Source organism: Gymnogyps californianus, chromosome 7, assembly GCF_018139145.2.
Source record: "Gymnogyps californianus isolate 813 chromosome 7, ASM1813914v2, whole genome shotgun sequence".
NCBI lineage: Eukaryota > Metazoa > Chordata > Aves > Accipitriformes > Cathartidae > Gymnogyps > Gymnogyps californianus.
The window spans coordinates 18,045,080-18,058,312 of record NC_059477.1 but is presented as its reverse complement, the minus strand read 5'-3'; the positions used below and the strand labels follow the sequence as shown (position 1 = coordinate 18,058,312).

The 13,233-nt window shown below is 36.3% G+C and overlaps 1 protein-coding gene across 1 annotated transcript in view; it reads right to left on the bottom strand.

Annotated features, from left to right (window-relative positions):
• Positions 1-13,233, bottom strand: part of TTN (titin) — a 244,573-nt gene that overhangs the window by 206,746 nt on the left and 24,594 nt on the right. The window contains exons 27-42 of the mRNA XM_050900483.1: positions 12,874-13,155; positions 12,334-12,600; positions 11,908-12,180; positions 11,535-11,798; positions 11,174-11,434; positions 10,369-10,629; positions 9,614-9,877; positions 9,261-9,521; positions 8,824-9,084; positions 8,119-8,379; positions 7,891-8,032; positions 7,636-7,801; positions 7,199-7,430; positions 6,348-6,632; positions 6,121-6,246; positions 3,769-3,957 (exon numbers count right to left, since the gene is read on the bottom strand). Coding sequence (XP_050756440.1) covers positions 3,769-3,957; positions 6,121-6,246; positions 6,348-6,632; positions 7,199-7,430; positions 7,636-7,801; positions 7,891-8,032; positions 8,119-8,379; positions 8,824-9,084; positions 9,261-9,521; positions 9,614-9,877; positions 10,369-10,629; positions 11,174-11,434; positions 11,535-11,798; positions 11,908-12,180; positions 12,334-12,600; positions 12,874-13,155 — 3,795 coding nt within the window. The remainder of the gene's footprint in view (positions 1-3,768; positions 3,958-6,120; positions 6,247-6,347; positions 6,633-7,198; positions 7,431-7,635; positions 7,802-7,890; positions 8,033-8,118; positions 8,380-8,823; positions 9,085-9,260; positions 9,522-9,613; positions 9,878-10,368; positions 10,630-11,173; positions 11,435-11,534; positions 11,799-11,907; positions 12,181-12,333; positions 12,601-12,873; positions 13,156-13,233) is intronic.

Sequence of the window (13,233 nt, the reverse complement as noted above, 5' to 3'; positions counted from 1 at the left end):
ATGTTTTAAGGAACACTGTGCAGACTCCTCAACTGTTAGCTGATTGCACAGCCAGACCACGCAAGGTGTAGGCACACCTTTCATTATACAAAAGAGTAACACATCATCTCCTTCTTTTACAGTGGTTTCTGAAGGCAGAGTTTCAAGAAACTCTGGTGCTTTGGCATCAGTTTCTGTGATGTCTTCACATGGCACAACATCAGGATAGTAGACTCTGTTTCTTTGCTTCTCAGTTTCATATGGTCTTTGGGATGTAGATATAAACAAGCTCGAGGTTTTCTTGGAAGATTCTTGCTTAACTTCAGATGCTTTAAACTGACAATCTTTGGCTGCTTTAAAGCTTTTAGTATCTGATTCAAGGGTAATTTTTGTTACTGCTTTGGCTTGTGCTTCTTTTGCTAGGTAAGAATAAAGTTAGGAAAAGGATTAGGTCAGATGTTTTGCAGGAATAAAAAATATCCTTATACTTAGGGGGAAAAAACCCAATAATTAGTATTGAAAGAATGTCCAGCATGTTAGTGCTACAACAACGCTATTAAACATGAGTGATTACACATTTGAGCGCTCTATTCCTGCTGGGCTAATTCTAGGTACGTTAAGCCTATGGAACTTTCATGGGACCAAGACTTGGTCTGTAATGCCTAATACAAGCACATCTTTGTTTTTAATTTAGAGCCTCAATTTAGAAAGTAGCAGCAGAAGATTATGTAAAGCACTTTGCACAGCTCAAGAGTGAAGAAAGAAACTTCAATATGTAAGAGCCAAATCAACAGGGTCGACAGCTTCCTCATTATTCATCTTAGTTTTCTGCTCTTGATTCCTTTGAGCTCAGCAGAAATACTATCACCTGTCCAGTGTGGTGATAATACATTTTTTGGTCTTCACTAGTGGTAACACTACTAACTTTTTAATATGCTGGTGTCAGGAAGAAGTGGAAGGAGGCTTAGCAAAAATAAATACTTATAGCTCAGGGAGAGTGAAGGGTAGAAGACAATTCATTAGTGCAATAATACAATACTTGCACCCATTAATCCTTTCAAATACATTGACCTATATTGCCAAACTTGGAATTGGAACCTCAGATTTATTGGAAACAAGCTGGACCCATAGAATTTGAAATGACCAGGTATCTAGTTCAACATCGCTTATCTGACATTCTTATCTTCCTTAAACTCGAGCTTCAGGAATTCTCAAAATGTAAAAATTCCTACCAGCCTGTTTTGTTTTACATCTCACTGCATATTATGAAGGACATGAGGAATAAAAAGCCTCAGACATCTGTGACTTGCTGAGAAGAGGTATGAAGTTACAATACCAACTTCCTTGTACTGCACGTCACTTATAAATAGAGAAGTAAATGTGGAGGAAAAACCCCAAAGCATTATTACTAGAACTTTCTCAATTAAATACCGATAATAAAGGAAATATGAGTGAGCTGTAGGCAGTGATAATGAAGTTGCAAGAGGTAAGTCATAATGTTAAAAGTCAGATAACCACCTTTGACTGTTAGTATGGCAGCAGTTGTTGTCCCTCCATAGTCATTATATACAGTACAACTGTACAGTCCTTGATCTGTCAGCTGGGCATTTAGGATTGTGAGCAGTAGGACACTTCCATTTTGTGATATCTTCAATTTTTCAGACACTTCTATCCTTTCACCTTCGCGGGCCCAAATAAACTCAGAGAAGAATTCATTTTCTAATGCACAAATGAACTGAGCAGTGTCACCACATTTCACAGTTAGGTCTCTGAGCTGCAAGAGAATCTTTGGAGGGACATCTTTCATTTCCCGAGCAGTGGTCATAGAGATCCTGGTGCTCTGAGATGTTTGGGAAAGGACTGCTCTGTGTATGGCTTCCATTTCTTCAACTGATGTAGCCTTCATGGTCAAACTTTCTGATACGCTTCCAAAAACCTGTACACCCAATTCCTGTGATGGTTGTTGCACTGATTTAAATTCTTTTTGATAAGTTTTAATGTTCTTCTCTGCGAGAGGAGCAACATGAAGTTCTGATATAGCCTGTGACCGGATAGACTCTTTTACATCTTTCCCAGAACTTTGCCTATCTAGGGCTTGCACTGTGTAATCAAGTAACAAAAATAACAACAATATTAGTATCTAAAGAACTTTACTGGGCCATGCTCTGAAGAAAATCGAACAGCATGGAGGATGAAAATGAATGATCTTCATTTGAAAACTCAGCATGCCAGATGCACTACTCTCTTGACACAAAGGTTATCCATTCACATATATGAATGACAAGTGATGCCTAAGCTAATCATGCAGTTGATACACAGTTGATGCTTGTCTCTTCTTTCACTGAAGTTGTCCATTTTAGTATTGGAAACTTATTATGGAACTTTTTAAGGTGGTATTTTCTTTTTTTTTTCCCTAGAGGATAGTGCAAAATACCTCAGTCAATTGTATAAAGATCACTTAATTACTTGTTTTAAAAATCTGAATGCCTTCAGTAAGACGATTCTATTCTTTGACCTATGTTAAGATACAAATTTGCAAATTTCTGAATGTTACAGCTTAAACAGAAGAAAAGAGAGTGGCTGGGTTACAGAGGGTAGGTACTACTAACATTAGCTGGTAAAGAAAAGGTGTGAAACAAGGAAAGAAGAACATTAGTAACAGCATAAAAGTGTGGTATGCAACAAACTGAATCCCTTTGAAGTAAAAATGGCGCTTTACCTTCTGCAGTCACTGTAAGTGTAGCTGTACAAGTTGTTTCTCCAGCACTATTTCTTGCCTTGCAAGAGTATTGGCCAGCATGCTCTAAAAAAGCATCTACTATTATCAGTATAGCTGTGCCTGTAGACTCATCAAAGTGGAAAACTAAGTCTTTTGTTGGCAACATGAGTTGTTGATTATGAAACCACTGGATTTTTGGTTTGGGCATGCCAGAGACTCTAGCTTGAAATCTGACTGATTCCCCGCTGCATACCCTGCAGCTTGAAATAGGCTGGATAAAGGTGGGCCTTTGGCCAATAGACTCCTCCTTAAGTGAAACAGATGAAGAAACATGCCAATGGGACTCTGATGTAACTTCTTCAACCTTTTTAAATCCTGAAAAGAAGCATGCCAACTTTTAATTTCTTACCCTACACTACAATAAACTTTCTCTCTCATTCAAGATTTTTTTTCTAACTTGCAACTTAACAGCGTGATTTATTCTAATTCATCATTTATAAAATCTGTTGCAAAAAGAAAACAAAATATTTATAATCAAATAATATCAAGGACAATATAGATCTTAAATAGCAAATTCTCCAGACAATATTTCTGCTCTAAAACTTTGGTCAATGTTTCATCAAATTATGAACGTAAACTATTTCTTTTCAGCTGCCCAAGTACCTGGTACACACCTCTATTTAACATGTTTTCCAACACTTTCAAAGTAATTTATTTTTTACAAAATCTCTTACTAGATTCTCCTCACAGTCAAATCAAAGAATGTGTAAGCAAAGCATTTCCATTAGAAAGAAGGTTTCTACCATCTTTGGTGCATGACAGATTCTAATACTGGAGAGAATGAAAAGGTGAGGTGCATGGAACATTGAAAAATTGTGAAATAAGTTTTCCTGTGCATGACCTGTATTTTGGAGACATAAACATATGCTGTGGACATTGTAAATGGTAGCAATTAATTGAGTTAAAAGACAACATGACAGACAATGACTCACATATAATCATCAGTGTATATTAAGATCAGTATTGGAACATGACCTAAACAAGACATCTTCTTTAATTGCACACTGTACCTTCTAACTTCAAGGTAGCAGTACTTGTCACTTGGCCTACAGAATTACTAGCCACAAAGGTATAGATTCCTTCATCCTCTGGATAAGCTTCAGCAATCTCCAGCTGGTAAGTGTCTTCAAACTGAGTCATTCTAAAAAACCGCGATGGCTTGATCTCTCTCTCTTTGCTGTACCAAGAGACTTTCAGATCTGCTCAAGCAACAGAAAGAAGAAAAAATATGTAAGTTATGATATTAGACTAGTAAGTAAACACTGTTTTTATATTCATATCTATCAGAAAGTCTCAAGTATCTTTTTTAAGTTTAAATGTGCATTGTATTACTCTGGTAATGTATGATCAGTGGAAAGTGGCCTACTTGTTGCCTTAAGTTTTGATTTCTGCATTGGAAATATTTGTGTGGGAAGACTGATTCTGGTGCTGCTATATTTCTGAGTAAAAATACTTTTTCCTTTCCCCTCTTAATGTATAAATTTAAAAATATTTTGCTACTACTAAAATCAGAGAAAGTCTCATTTTTAAAAAAGCATTCTGCTGCAATTGCCTGATTAAACAGGCTATAAAATGACTAGGTGGAGCTGAACAGGTTAAAAAAATTAAAATGGAATATTCTTTTGCTAAGGACAGCACCTTGCCTCTTTTTGTTGCAAATATTATAAGTTTTACACCTCATATTTCTCAAGAAAGATCCTGTCTTTGTACCTCTGCAAAATTCTTATCTAAAATGTTGTGTTACTTGACTTGAATAGATTCTTGTAGACTTGGGAAAGAAGAGGACTGAAGCAGACTTTAAACTTGTCTCTCCACCTGGCACTATACTACATCATGAATCAAATGTTTTCACACAAATAGTGTGCTATTACTGTCATCAGAAGAAAGAGACGGTGTTTTCAATAGCCGGCTGCATAGTGTGTACCGTTAAACAACTGTATTTGCAATCATGTATTACCTAACCTAATATAAAAGGTTTTCACAACAGAAGTGAGAGGTATGCAAATCCATTTGGATACAGTATTCAATAAAGGAAATTTTCAATAGGAAAAATCTCTTCACTGAATGGGTTGTCAAGCATTGGAAAGGGGTGCCCAGGGAAGTGGTTGAGTCACTATGCCTGGAGGTATTTAAAAGATGTGTAGATGTGGCACTTAAGGACATGCTTTAGTGGTGGACTTGGCAGTGTTAGGTTTATGGTTGGACTCAACAATCTTAAAGGTCTTTTCCAACCTAAACAATTCTATGATTCTATGAAAGGGGACCTAGATGAAAGGATCCTTATGCTCTGTGTTGTAAATGCAGCTTCCACATTCACATAAATACAGTCCTTGTAAAAAAAGTTACAGTAGCATGCTTTGCACAGAGGGCAGGCCAGTCTTTCCAACATACATTTTCTGCATTTTAGCACCACTTCTAAAGCAGAATCAGATTTGTCGTAAAGCTTTTTAAAAAAAAAAATTGGAGTTTGATTTCAAGTGATGGAAATGCAGATTATATATATTTTTATATATATGTATATTACCAGTTTTATGTGGATTTTTACACAGCTATCACCAAGGACTATTTTAAATTTGGGTTTTATTTATCTTTGAATAATTGTAAATTCTGTGGGATTGGAACTGGATCTTATTCTGCAGTTTACCGTGTGAATATTTTACTACTAGTCATACTCAAGGCCATTTATTGAAGTGAAGAATAGTAGTTTTATTTGGTTTTGTGTTAACTTGGAAAGAATTGTTTTAAATGTAGAATGATATTCTATACAACTAAAACTAACAAACTTATTTAAGGAAAATCTACACTTAAAAAGACAATGAGCAAACACCTTTTTATGCTAGGAAAAAGAATGCAATGGCAGTTTACTGTTTACAGAGTGATATGAGATACTTCGGAATATTAGGATAAAGTTTGAGGCACAGTTTCAATCTGTTTGTTTAGTTAATTGACATGACACTCTGTGTCATCAGAAACTCCGTCATGTTTATTTAACATGATAATGTTTTTCCACTATGATACTCCATATTTTGAAACTGCATTTTACTCACTAACAGTTTTCCAAAATCAGTTAGCATTTGAAACACTGAGAAGTTTCCAAAGACAAATTTTTTGAAACAGACCTTCTTTTTAGAAATGCTTAATGTTTATGACAGTTTATAACTTCCATGCTTGATGCCGTCTTTGATATATGACTTGCTTAACTGATGGTTGTCAGTGAGTAACACTTTGCTGTGTGCGTATATCAAATAACTGTACTTCTAGGGAAAGACTTATCCCAGCACATATACTGTTGCATTTTTTCTGAGTTCAAGATGAAAAAATTCTGAGAGATGAAAAGATGTACAGGATTTCATTAAACCCACCTGTGCCTGTAACTCTGCACTGAAAACAAGCAGACTGTCCCTCGGACGTAACAGCATCACGTAGTGGTATTATGACAGCAGGTGGATACACTGGCACTTCTAGCTCAGGAGAAACAACTTCTGGGACTAAAGGATAAGAAAAAGAAGCCATTTTTAAAGATGAAGAAGATTACACACATGTTGACAATCTCATTTCACAGGTATTGTTATGAGCATGGGAAACTCACTTTCCACTGAAAGTGAAGCTGAAGTTGTAGCAACTCCATAGTCATTTTTTGCTTCACAGGTGTACACTGCTGCATCTTCAGGGAAAGTTTCAATCAGCAATAGAGTATATTCTTGTCCATCATGAAGAAATTTGCACTTGAAACCTGGAGAAAGCTGTTGATCATCTTTGTACCAGGAAATTTTGGGCTGGGGTTTGCCCGATACCATAGCAGAGAAGCGGGCAGGTTTGCCAGATTCCACAGTGGTTGGCTCTAGCTCCTGAATAATCCGGGGTGGCTCTGGAGCTGCAAATTGGGTGGGGGAAGGGGAAGGCAGAAAGAAGGAGAGAGAGAAATCTCATTATTGATATTTATCAAGGCTTCAAAAATATTAGCAAGGATTTTTTTAATTTTTTTTTTAAATATTCCCAATCTTGTGTGCCCATGAAAATCTGCCCTGTTCCTTGATACAGGGGGAAGCAGCAAGTGCCTTAACATAATTAGCTGTGTTGGCATAAGTGTTTTCTGGTAAAATGTGTCCAAGAATTGTTAGATTAATCCATCTGGCAAAGCATATTTCTCCATATGAACAAATTAGTTTTGTTTGGACTTGAGAATTTCCTGGTCTAAATAAATACAGTGGGGAAAAGCACTGCTATAGCATTTTCATCAGCTAGCCAGCTATTTCAGTAGAGCAAGAAACATCCATATACATGAGGATTTTGTTAGTGTTCCAGACATAAAATTCTTTTTGGATTTTTTTTTTTTTTTTTTTTTTACTTTCAGGGTTAGAATTCCAGAAAAGAGATATAGAAAACAGAAAAACACAGGGTAATAAATACAGTCAAAGCATTGTTTGTGGGGACACATACCATTCACATAGAGAACAACAGAACTCCTATTCCGTCCTGCAACAAAAGTATATTCTCCAGCATCAGAGTAAGTGGTTTCAAAGATGCTCATTCGATGAACTCTCCTTTCCACCACATAACTGTATCTTTCCTCATATTGGAAGTTGATCTCAATACCGTCCTTGTACCACTGTGGTTCAATGTCATCTTCATTGACTTCAAATTCAATTTCAGCTCTTTGTCTTTCAATGACCTTTGAACAAGTAGAAAAAAATATTAGAAATAGCATTTGTTTTTACAGATGGTGCCACATTCCAGTTTCCTAGAAGGCGGCCTTGACCTTATGATTACAGATTTTTGTGTTAGGACTCTTGCTGGTTAGATATTGTTGCTCTTCCTTTGCATTATTCTTTGAGTGACAAAGTTATCAAATATTTTTTCTTCTGTATAGGCCATACCTGAATATCTTTACGGACGCTTCTGATACGAATGTCACGACCTTCCACTATCAAATTGGCACTGGATGTGTTTCCACCTGCTACTACAGTGTACTGACCAGCATCAGACATTCTTGTGGAAGGAATGATGAGACGATGGACATATCTCTCTCTCTGAATTTTCATCCTAAGGGCATCAGAAAAGAAAATAAGCAAGTTATTTCCTGGGGGAAAATACCTAACGAAAGTCAATATGGTGTAGAAACAATCATTTACCTGTCACCAATCTGAAGTTCTTGCCCGTCCTTCATCCACTGGACCTGAATGTCAGGTTCTGAAATTTCACATTCAAAAATAGCCCTCCTCTTCTCCACAACCTTGATGTCTTTAATATGCTTCCTAAATTCAATGTGACGAGCTAGGGCAGAAAAAGATAGAATGAGTGCCATGATGGTATTGAAGCCACTAGAAGTCACTAAATATACAAATGAAGAGGGCAAATACCTTCCACATATAACGTGGCTGATGAAGCTGCTTTTCCAGCAACAAAAGTGTATTCTGCAGCATCACCAAAATGCACATTCCTTATGGAGAGGGAGTGTGTGAGCTTCTTTGTTCGTATCTGGCATTTATCAGTTGATTTTATTTCTACCCCATTCTTTAGCCATTTATATGAGATACCTTCATAGTTAACAGTAACTTCAAATGTTATTGTATCTTTCTCTTCAGCATTGATGTCTTTTAGCATGGAGGTAATTAGGATGGCTAAAAGAAAAGAAATGGACATGGTTTGGGGTTTTTTGTTCTGTTTTGCTTTTTTTTAAACACATGTTAACTGGATCAGAGATGTTTAAAATTCTTTAAGACAGATTCTGATTTTTGGTGACATTAAAAGGAAGACTCTGTGTCCAGAATCAATACTACAATTAGATTTCCCAAAACTTCTGAATGACATAGCAATCCAAATTCTGTCCCCTATGGTGAATTGGCGTTTAGGCACGTTGGCCTAAACAGAAGAATCCAGGATCTGACTTTCAAGTTCACAGCTTCTAGATCTCTTTTAAAAATGTAATTGAGGCTATTTAGGGTTATTAAAAAATACCTCTACAACAGTGCTGGTTTTGTCTGAAGTGCACCAAGTGCACGTATTAACACAAACTCTGTTATTGGTAACTGTAAAATATTCTGGTTAATTTCATTTTTACATACGTTTTACAGTCAGAGTTGCACTGACTCTGTCATTTCCACAGACAAATGTGTATTCTGCAGAATCCTCACTGCTTGTGTTCATGATATTGAGCTGATGGAGTTTCCCCTGGACCACTATTTTGAACTTTTCACTCATTTCAATCTCCACACCATTTTTCAACCAGACAGCAGGCACATTGAAATGAGAAACTTCACACTGAAAAGAGGCAGTTTTGGTCTCAGGGATCTCAATATTTTTCATGGTCTTCGTGATGTGTATGGCTAAGAAGGGAAAAAAAAAAACACAAAAGAAAAGAAAAGATTTTTTAGAAGTCAGTATGTGTGGAAGACTGCAAAAAACCAAGGGTAACAGGCTATGAAGTGTCAGGTCAAGTTGTTCAATAAGAATTGTTCTAGCAATTCATATAATTACTTTCTTACAAACTTACAATACTTACTTTCCACAAACAGTTTTGCTTTACACTCAATTTGCCCAACAAGAGCTGTGTATTCCCCAGCATCAGCAGGAGATATGTTATGCAGCATAAGCTTGTGAACTTTCCTTTGAGAGATCATCTTGTATTTATCACTTTGTTTAAGCTCAATATTTTTGTGAAACCATCGGACTGGTACAGTATCATGGGATACACTCAGTTCAAAGGAGACAACAGCGTTTTCCAAAGCAGTCACATCCTTTGGCTTTTTGATGACCTTGACAGCTTGAGGAAAAAAGTTAGCAAGATTCAGCAGTGTGTTTGATTTGAATTTCAAACCACACATTGAAGCAAATATTCGAACCAGATTGACTTACTTTCCACATGAAGTCTGGCATTTGCTCCTATCTTTCCAAGCTTAAAGCTATAAACAGACTCATCAGTGACAACACAGTGTTTGATTTTCAGTGTATGAACAGTTCCTTTCACTGAAATTTCATATTTGTCATTTGATTCAAGTTCAACACCATTTTTAATCCACAGAGCTCCTTTCACATCAGGGTGGGTCAGTTCTACACTGAAAACTGCCTCCTGTGTTTCTGTCACAGTCAAGTTCTTTAGTGTCTTCTTTATCTTAACAGCTAGGGAAAAAAAAAAAGAAAAAAAAAACCTTGACAAAAGAGACCAAAATTAAAAATTATAATAAATATAATAATCTTAATAAAACTGAATCATGGTGCTTCATTTTAAAACCTAGTATATATCTAATGATTTATACAGTTTCCACTGAAGTAGTGTGCTTGGAACACAAAAAGGAACTTTTACTTGTAGCATCCATGAGAAACAGGTTTTTATATTTGATATGTTTACTACACAACTAGCAAAGAGTGAATTTCTACCTGCTAGCCAGTACCTTGAATAAAATGTGTTTTTATTAAAATACCATGCTAAATTCCAAATACAGAAACTCCAAAATATCGTAAGTTTGCTACCTCAGAAAGCACATCATAATATAAAAATATTTTCAAAAAATGAAGCAAAATAGGCTTGTATCTTAGGGCCTGATCCAAGACACAGTGAGTGATGCTGGACTGAGTCTTAAAGACATCAGTTAGTTATAAAAAATACTGACCTTCGACCTTCAGTTTGGCAGATGTCTTTGAGCTTGCTATTTCATAGCTATATTCACCCATATCATCCAGTTTCGTGACAGGGATATTGAGCCTTCTCTTTACACCATCAGATTCAGCACGGTACTGATCTGTCATAGGTAATGGTCTACCATTTTTTAGCCACTGGCCATCTGATTCAGGATTTGCCACCTCACATTCAAAAACAGCTGTCTGGGACTCGGCCACAGTCAGGTCAGTGAGAGGCTTTGAAATGGCACCACCTGTTGGGAAGCAAAAGCACATGTTTTTGTTGTGTTGCTGTTCCACTTTTCCCCGTATGGAAATGCAACCACGTGAAAAGTAGATGCAGGAATTCTTTGCCCTAATTTGCAGCATGCCCATAGACATTCTGAGTTCTGTGAAAAATCAAGAATAGAATGTGACCTGAACATCACAAAAAGATGTTTCTTACTTCTACCCTAGTTATTCTCATTTATTATTTTTATTATCAGCACAGGCATACTGAATATTCAAGACAAAAAGCTTCTTTTTCACATTAATTACATCAAAAGCATACCACAGCATTCCACACTATGGCTCCAATTTAGCAAAACATATTAGCACTTACTTAAAAGCTTTGTTGAATTCAAATTATACCAATCACAAAAGATACAGGGAAGAGCAAGGAGAACACAGAAAAAAAGATAAATTAAAGACAAAAAAAGTACACTAACAGCACAATTGCTACAATTACAAAATATAGTGCATTGAGCATTGTTTTTAAATCACAGTGAAATAAAAATCTTGGACTTTAACCCTACGTACCTGCTACTATAAGCTTTCCAGATGTTTTCTTCTCTCCAGCATAAAATACATATTGTCCTTCATCATCTTTCATCATCTTCACCACTGTCAATTTATATATTTTGCCATGTGCTTCGATTTTATATTTAGGACCAGCCTTTATCTCTTGGCCTTTGAAATGCCAAATTACATCAATCCCTGAATGGGAGAGCTCGACCTCAAAGGATACATTCTGTGTTTCAGTGCAGGTGATGTCATGAAGACCTCTAATAATCTGAATTTCTATAAAAAGAATACATTACAAATATATTAGTTTTTTTCCGCAGTTTTGTATTTAAAGAAATAATTTCATAAAGTACTGTGCATCTTAAAGGAAACCTACTTTCAACTGTGACATTGCAACTTGTTTCAACTTTGCCAACCATTAGCTTATAACTTCCTTCATCTGATGCATGGGTTCTGGTAAGCACTAGCCTCTGTTTAGTGCCTTTACATATAGCTTGTACACGTTCATCAGGCTTTATCTGATGATCATTTAGGTACCATTTGGAGGAAGACACATCAGGTGCTGAAACTTTACATTCGAGGATAGCTTTTGTTCCTTCAACTACGTGAACATCTTTTAGAGGCACCACTATTTCCACACCTGTCAAGTTACAAAAATATTCATCATGAAAAAAACTATGCCTTTAAGAAGTAATCCTAAAGGACCCAAAAATCAAAAACACACCTTCAACATCATGATAATGACTTACTGTACACTGTGATCCGTCCAGTGGTTGACAGTCCAAGACCAGGAACACTAAAAGAGTAAGCTCCACTATCTTCCTTTGTTGCATCTTCTATCAGCAACATGTGTGACTGTTTATCCAACACAATGTGAATACGATCACTTGATTGAATTTCATGACCATCTTTCATCCAGACACCTTCCACATTTTCTAGGGAGACTTTAACTTCAAGTTGTACAATATCTCCCTCACAGACTTTTTGATCAGTAAGTCCTTGAAGAATAACCATGGGACGAGCTGTGGAATGAAATGAATTTAATTAATCCTCATAACAGATAAGCAGAATATTGAATATTAAGGCAGTATGGGATATAGTGATATATCTATAATGTATGCTATAATATAGAAAATCTATAATATATAGACAATATAAGTATTAGCAATGCTTACGCTTCATCTTCAGTTTGCAGTGAGTCCTTTTTCCGTCAACAACAAAGCTATACTCTCCTTGATCATCTTTATTAACATCTTTAATAGTGAGGATTTGACGACCACGGCGGGATGCAATCACATATTTATGATTAGAAGTGAGTTCAACATCGCCATGATACCATTTCCCCTCCACGTCTTCTGGGGAAACCTCGCATTCAAGTTCACCTGAGAAGGATTCTGGTACTTCAACATCCTCAAGTTCTTTAATAAACTCAACCACAGCTCCTACAGGCAAAAATAATTATATTCATGAATAAGCTTGATTAGATACCCCTGATGAAAACATTTCTTATTAAAGGAGTCTAAGGAAATTGATATATATATAGTGTAACCATTTTACATAAATATATCTCCAAACTTTCATACTGGATTCCGAGAATATGAAAGCAGCTTGAACTTTTCTTAGTGTGTTAGACATCAGTTTAAATTGTTTTATTTCTTCCTGAAGCTGATTTCACTTTAACAGTACTGCATGGAACTGAGCTGAGTGCTTCTTACCTTCAACAGTAAGCTTTGCAGTAGTTTTTATGGATTCGTCTTCCACCAGTGCACAGCTGTAGTCATCAGCATCAGAGGTTTCAATTGCTAGTACAGAAAGAAAATGAGCCTTTCTGTCTGAGTGCATCCTGTATTTGTCTCCAGAATGAATCTCAATTCCATCCTTAAACCATTTCACTTTGACAAAGGGTTCTGATGTCTCACATTCAAACGTTGCCATGGAGTCTCTCTCTTTAGCAACAATATCTTGTAACTTCTGGGTGAAGCTGATTAACTGCTTGGCTGTAATACAATATGCAGTGAATCAACAGTGCACTGACCGTACAGACTTAACACACTATGATAAGCAGTAGGATAAAA